The 7,752-nt window shown below is 34.8% G+C and overlaps 1 protein-coding gene across 1 annotated transcript; it reads right to left on the bottom strand.

The window, feature by feature from the left end:
* Window positions 1–4,375: 4,375 nt before the first annotated feature.
* On the bottom strand, window positions 4,376–7,529 carry LOC111880976 (uncharacterized). The gene is made up of 5 exons (XM_023877384.1): window positions 7,206–7,529; window positions 5,043–5,261; window positions 4,835–4,927; window positions 4,650–4,781; window positions 4,376–4,591 (listed from the first exon to the last, which is right to left on the bottom strand). The coding sequence occupies exons 1-5, from the start codon at window positions 7,527–7,529 to the stop codon at window positions 4,376–4,378; spliced, it is 984 nt and encodes a 327-aa protein (XP_023733152.1).
* Window positions 7,530–7,752: the final 223 nt, after the last annotated feature.

Raw genomic sequence — 7,752 nt, 5'->3', positions numbered from 1 at the left:
TAAAAGTATACTTGTACGAAATGTTTTAGTCAGAGATTTTTAGTCCGATTGTATTTATAGTTGTATATCTTACATGGTTTGATATACTTAGTTCACTATAAACAATGCTCTGATACCAATCTATCACACCCCCAAACCAGGATGGTGGAAACGTCTGGGGGTGGATGACTTCATGAATAGTATCACAACATAATGTACAATAGTGATTCAAAGCAAACACAACCATCATAAATATAATTGAGAATGTTACATGGTTTCCAAGTACTGTATGTTTCAAAACCAATTACCCTATGATGACAAAATGAATAGTACGACGCTGTAATGACCCATCTTCAAAAGCCTTTTGACTACTTGTTTAATGGTTTCCTGAGAATACAAGTCGTTTTGGTAATTTTCAACAATTAAGTTTGTGAGTTCATAAGAGTTTTGTATGGGAAAAATCTATAATTCTTTCCTAGTAAAATGATAGTGTTTGTTCCCAGCAAATCCAATATTTTCTTAAAAATGAGTTGTAGTCTTAAAATCCCTAATACCAAAAATGTGTAAGTATTTCTATACTTAAAATAGTATTACATAGTTTTATTCTTATATAAAACCATTTGAATGAATGTTACCGCGTAAACTAAATGCATCGTTGATTTCCCGTGTGAGTTATTACAACCATGCTAAAACCGAAGTTGGCATGTTGCGACGTTCTTCAAGCGTCGGAATGTTAGACATTTATCACCCCACACCTACCGGTCTAGCTATAGCTAGCAGCTTAGGTGCGGGATTGTCAGTACCGTATAGATCTATACACAAGTATCACGCTCTCTTACCGATATTTTGGTTATAATTCAGGAATTGAATGTGTACTCGGGTAGGTACGGTGAAGACTTTGTCCCACATAATTGTTTCAACAAGTTTACGTTTTGTGTAATGAAAACCCTTGTAAGTGTAAATATCACATTTCCATAGTATTAATATACTTTATAATAATTATATACTTTTATATAATTATTCGTCTTGTCCCAAAATGTTATAATAGTGTTAACGACCCATAAACTACACTTATTATAGTTTATTATAAATATCCCGTTGTATATATATATATATATATATATATATATATATATATATATATATATATATATATATAAGTTAACATGTTTAAATGTTCATAAATAACACATATTATACATCTAACACAAGTATATGAACTATTAGTATGATAAAGTCAGTTTTCTAGTTTTTGAATTTTTACGTCATCAAACGGTAAATATTGAATTATAAACTTGTGAAATTTATTTTTACCATTTTTCTGAAGTTTAATTCAAGCTGACCTTATATATTTAAAACAACATATTTTATGTCAAATCTCACAAAAATGGTACCATAACCTGGTTATGACCATTTTTGTTAGAAAACCCTAATTTTTACATAAAATCATTGATTTTTAGGTTTTCTTTTTGTAAAACCAAATCCTTGCTATTTATAACTAGTTTCGTATCATATGTCCAAAATAAAAATTTTGATTTAAATCCCACAAAAATAGTGTGATCACTTGGTTATAAACATTTTTGCTAGAAAAGTCATATTATGTTCATAAAACCCCTAGTTTTTATAGTTTTGTTTTTATGACGTTTTTTTAAGAACATATAGCATGTTTATACTCATTTTTCATAGATTTGTATTTTTAAACAACATACCACACATAAATGTTCATAATACTAGGTAATAACATTATGTCATGTAGATAACATTTTTACACAACATGAAAGTAAGCATGTATAAAAACTTGTACAATTATACAAGTTTACTTGTATTCTCCCCCTAAAACTTGGATAAAGATGAAAATGAGGGGTATGCACTCACCTTCAGTGTGTTTCTTGGTGGATAAAGAGGTGGAGATGAAAGATTTCAAGTTACGAACACTTGAATATTGAAAGATCCTATGGATATTAACACATATTAATGTGTGTAATTGTAATAAAACTAGTGTGTGTATATATATATATATATATGTGTGTGTGTGTGTGTGCGCGTGTGTATGTGTATATATATATATGTGTGTGTGTGTGTGTGTGTGTGAATAGAATCACTAGATTAGTAAGGAAAAACTTACCAATAAATCAAGAACCAACTTATGGAAATTAATCTTGAGAGTGAAATATTGTTCTTAGGAAGAAGATGAAGAAATGAAGATTGGATGAGGGGGGGGCGAAAATAAAGAGCAGAGAGGGAGGGTGAGGGTTAGGTATGGGGGGTGAGGGAAGTAGGGAATGGTTTCTTAAATTTAATATTCAAGCATGACCATTTTAATTAAGTAATACTACTTGTAAAAAAAATTAAAAAAATAAAAATAAAAAATAAAAAAAAAGAGGTAATAATCATATGAGACAAAATGTGTCTTTAGTTTATTTTTATAAAAAAATGGGTACTTTTTATAAAGTTGGTAATTTTTATAAAACAAAAGTGTGATAAAATGATGTATAATTACATAATTTGAATCATATAAGGTCAAGTTATTATAAAAATCATTATTATCATAAATAATAACACATTACACGAAAGTTAGGATGATTCCTAATTTTTTTCGTTAACGTTTGAGTGTTTAAGTCGGCTAAAGAATTTGTCGCATTTGGTGACGAATTCACCAAAAATCTGAATATGTAACCTTTGTTATGAATTTGTCACGTAGTATAAAGTTTATGAACTCAACTACATTTTGTTATGAATATTATTTATACCCAAGTAATATATAATCGAATTATCGAATTTTTACCTTATTAACCCTAATTAGGGTTTATATTCAATAATTGGTAAAAAGAGAGATATTTTGAATTACAAATTGCCAATAGTACATTAGAAACATCAGGTAATATCACATTTCTCCTAAAATTCTAACACGAGTTGAGTTGGCATGTTGACTTTTGTTGACCAACATTGACGGTTGTCACCGTATGATGTATGAATTTTGGTAGTTTGGTATGATGTATTGAATGTATTGAATTTTTTTTAAAACAGTTGAATGGTTGGTATTGAATGAAATGGTACTTGTTACACATTTGAATGCAAATTACATTAAATTTAGCTGCAATTTCAACAACCAAACGACAAGGAGATTGATAGAAACAAATATGATTCCCAATAGACAATTGACATATGATTCCCATTATAACAAGATTCTTAATAAACTAATGCGTTAGTACCGATAAATGTTGAAAAATACAACACAATTGGCATAGGATACCATATCTGATTCCATTACTAAAAGGCCATCAAAAGTTACTAGGTTACAAGCAAGGGTAGTATTGTAAATTACATCAAAAGTTAGCCCAATTCTCAAAAAGATAGTCACCATATATAGTGTACTATTACATACTTCCAAAGCAAAAGAAAACAAGTAACTCTAATCATTCTAAAGTAAATGGGTTGTCCTCAGTCACTCCTTTGCCATCCTTTCGAAAACTTGCTTCCTGATTTGTATCTTGTTGATTCTCTATGAAGGCTTCCTTGATCTAACACCAAGGCTCTTAGGCACTCTAACACCAAGATTCGCAGGAACTTGTTTAACAGGTACTTGATTCACATGATCTTGGTTGACAGTACTTGATTTACAGGATCTTGATTCACATGGGACATTCTATTGAATCATAGGCTCTTGATTGACATGCTCTTGAGTCATAGGATCTTGATTCACATGTATTGGAGTACTTGGAGCTAGAGTGCTTGGACCTGCTTGTGAAGGACAGTTCTTTGTATTACTTCTTTTTCTTGGTTTACTTGGACTTGCTTCTGAAGGACCCCTCATTGGACATGTAGCTTTGTTGTGTCTAGTTTCATTATGAATGGTACATCTGTGTTGAACACCTGTCCTGCTTATAGTATGCCTTATATTCTCATTGAGTTCATTTTCTGCTTGGTCTCTTTTTCTTTTCACGCATGGCCTATCAGGTTTCCTCCTCCTAATAGGAGGTAGTATTTGGTGAACATTAGGCATGTGGGGCCATCAGGTACTATCAAATGGTGGATGTATGGTGTACTCATAGGCCCTAAGAAATGCAGATTTAGTAAACCACTATGCAACATATTCCTCTTAATCAATATTCAAAGAAGATATGGCACATATGGCATGTACACATGGAATTCCTATTAATTGCCAACATCTACATCCACATTCTCTCTTCTCCCTGTCAACACCATACCTTTCGTTACCTTGCACAACTTCAAACTATTTTTATCCACTAACATATGGAGCCCAGAATCTGCCATTACAAAAAGTTAGTTAACACTTGAATGTACAAAAAGTAAGTAAAACATATATGGTCACTAATGTTCTCAACTTCTTTATTTCACTAAGATACTTTCTGATAGTTGGACATATTGCCAAATCTCAGCCCAATCCTTTCCCTTTCTGCATGCACAATCTCTCCATCACAAACACCCTTATGTCCTCTAACATAGTGATCAGTGGCTTTTTTCTAGCTTCTTCAATAGAATCATTGAAGCTCTCAGAAACACCATTTTCCATTGCATCACATCCCATTCCCACCTTAAAAAACCTTTGACCAACAGTTAGGCTCCCTTTTAATGAGATAATCATATGCCCCTACATCAAACCTCTTAATTTATTCCACTGAAAGTTCAGATTTATGAATTGTAGTTGCCTTTACAGCCCTCCAAAAAGGTTTTATGTAGCACCCACCCTTAAACTTTTTATGGAAGTTAGCAAGGATGTGCCTAGCACACAACATATGCTCCATTTTTGGACATCTTTCTTTCACAACCTCCATTATACCCTGCATTTATTTGGAATGTTAGTATGTGTAAAAGGTAATTTGTGTATATGTACCTTGTGTCCATCTAACATTAATGTGATTCCATTACCATTTCCCCCTTCATCTATGTCTTCCATTAGATTGTCCAAGAACCATTTCCATGTACTCTTGTTCTCAACATTCACTACTGCCCAAGATATTAAGTATGGCATCCCTGTCTACTGCTGAGAGGAGCTCCCCTTTACATATGCCCTTCAGAAAGCATCCATCTATCCTAATAACCTTCCTACACCCATCTAACCATCCATCAACCACTCCTTTAAAACTCACATAAAACCTTTCAAACACCACAATAGAATTACTTTTGGGCTTCACATACACTTCAACATGAGATCCTTGGTTAGCCCTTTTAATTTCAGCTCCATACTCCCACAGCTTGGAATAATGATCCTTCAAATCACCCTCAATTTCACACAATGCAAATCTTTTTGCATTCCTACACTGTCCAACACTATCATTTATTGTAACATCTGGTTTTGAGGCACTTCCATTATTGAGATTTATTGCATTGTTGGTCCCTACGTGTAAGAAAGTGGGAAAAAGGGCCCATGGTGGCAATTTGATTAAAATTGGGGAATTTTGAGTACGCCATGTGTACGTGTGTACGTAGGGCGTACGTGGTTGGCATGTAAACCCTATTTTAGGGCTTTGGCTCATATTTAAGCAATTTTATGAACACAAACTCTTTTCTTATCCAACCTCCTTCTATGAGTTCGACCTTCAAGCAACCTTAGAGCAAAAGAGAGCCATTTTGAGACTTATAGTGAGTTTTTAGAGTGGTTTGAAGAGGAACAAAGGTGGTGAGAAGATCTTGGAGTTGGGTACACTTTGGATCTGGGATTTCTTCTTGGTTTGAAACACATTGAAAGTACAAAGCTTGCATCTTTACCACTCCATCTTGTAGATCTAGATTTTGCTCTTAAAGGCACTTTTTGGTCCCAAAATGATGATTCATGAACATAGCATGTTCTTGGCCCATTTAGCTATCCTTTCAGCCCCTTGGAAGGGTCTTGAGTCACAAAAATGGAGCCCAAGTGGTTGGTTTTGCTCCATGCATCATTTAGAATGTCTTAATAGATTAAGAAGTGGAGTTAAGATCTTAATGGCCATGCAAAGTCATAAAGTTGGAAACTTTATGAATCTTGAAGGTATTTTAGCCATGGATCTGAAAAATGGACGTGAGTGCTTAATCCATTAAGCACTTATAGGGTTTTGAGGTTTCTGGGAGTACACCCCGCGTACGAGGCCAACCACCCCGATGGTGGTCAGCATGTGAGTACGACTAGCGTACCTTTGGAGTATGCCCCACATACTCATTTTGTGGCGACTCTGCTGAGTTGACTCGGCTGGGTTGACTCAGTTAACTTAGTTGGTTTGACTAGTTTGACTTTGAATTTGACCAAGTTTGACCTTAAGGGTATTATTGGTCTTTTGGATGGTGTTTGAGAATTTAGTATTTTGGATGGATAGGTGTCAGTTGAGCTGAGATTCAGAGTCGGGACCTCATCGGCTATTGATCAGATCGAGAGGTGAGTTTTTCTCACTGTACTTGCAGGTCAAAGGCACCAATATCGGCCCATTAGATTAGATATATTGTTATGTGATAATATGTTATTATGTTGTGGTGATCTGTTAGATCGGTATCCTGGTATAAAGGATGATGTTATGCTTAGTGATCGGTAGACCGGCCTGTTATCTGCTTCCTGGATATATGTTTAGTTGTGGTATATGTAGTCGTAGTGTAGGTGGGTTGTGATTATACTGCTTTGTGTTGTCAGTCAACAAACCTGATAATGTTTATATCGGTATGTTGTTATGGTTTACTGGGCTTATATGTTTATTGGATATGTATATGTCAACATGTTGTGTATGGTTGGGTTGAGGTGGACTACTATAGACTAAAGGTCAAGAGTCCTAGGGCGTCTCGGATAGACTGCAAGCCTGAGGGGGTACCAGTCATGCAGAAGGCCCGGGGAATCTTCCAGATAGGCTGAAGGTCCGAAGAGGCGTACCAGTCATGTTGAAGGTTTTGTAAGCGCACCAGATAGTCTGTAGGCCGGTACGGCGTTCCATTCAGGCTGAATGCTCTATATACATGTTGTTTGTTATGTTTATGTGGTGGTACTTTGGGGGAACTCACTAAGCTTTGTGTTTACCGTTTTTAGTTTATGGTTTCAGGTACCTTAGAGGATCGTGGCAAGGCGAAGGCGTGACCGTACACATCCTTGGTTTTGTGACTGATTGGATCTTGGGAGACTTTGATTTTAAATAATGTTTTGAAAACAATGGTTTTGTAACACTTCTATTAGAAAAAAGGTTGTTTTGAAAAGTTTAAATTATGTTGAATTTTTGGGATGTTACATTTATGTTGAATAACTTGGATACCATGGCTTTCATCTTCCTCAAACTCATTGTAGGGGACTCCAATATATCGGTGACATACTGTTTCCCTATCCACTTGTAGGTAACAATTGACCCAAGTTTGATTGCCCTTAAGCAACTATGGTCTTTAATAAACTTTATTTGAAATTTTTGCTCGTCTTTCATCCAAAAAGCCCACGATCTAAAAGGGCATTGTGGTGTTTTTCCTTTACAACACTTTACAAGCAACCTATCCTTGCCATTCTTCTCATAATACAAGTCATATACATGTGCTACTACATAGTTACTGAGAGAAGACTTAAGTTCAGCAGGAGAAGAGAATTTCATACCTCATTCAGGCTTCATCTTCCTCCATTCTTGAGTAGCATCATGCCTAGTGTAGACAGTTGGAAGTTCATTGTCATCTTCATCTTCATCTACAAAAACTATTGGACATAACTTGTTCAAAAACTTATCATTGTAGGTTCTTTTGAAGATTATTTTTCTTGATATAACAGAGTCGTCCTCTTCATGTTCACAATTCTCATCATCTTACAAAATTGAGTCAACA

The sequence above is a fragment of the Lactuca sativa genome, chromosome 4, assembly GCF_002870075.4.
Source record: "Lactuca sativa cultivar Salinas chromosome 4, Lsat_Salinas_v11, whole genome shotgun sequence".
NCBI classification, from domain to species: domain Eukaryota; kingdom Viridiplantae; phylum Streptophyta; class Magnoliopsida; order Asterales; family Asteraceae; genus Lactuca; species Lactuca sativa.
Note: the sequence above shows the minus strand (reverse complement) of the source record. Positions and strands in the feature narration are given on the sequence as shown.

Coding starts and splice junctions, on each gene's coding strand:
- LOC111880976 (XM_023877384.1), bottom strand. CDS start 7,529: ATGAAATTCTCTTCTCCTGCTGAACTTAAGTCTTCTCTCAGTAACTAT. Junction 5,262..7,205: donor TGAGGAAGATGAAAGCCATG/GTATCCAAGTTA, acceptor AGTGTTGGACAG/TGTAGGAATGCAAAAAGATT. Junction 4,782..4,834: donor TAATGTTAGATGGACACAAG/GTACATATACAC, acceptor AAATAAATGCAG/GGTATAATGGAGGTTGTGAA.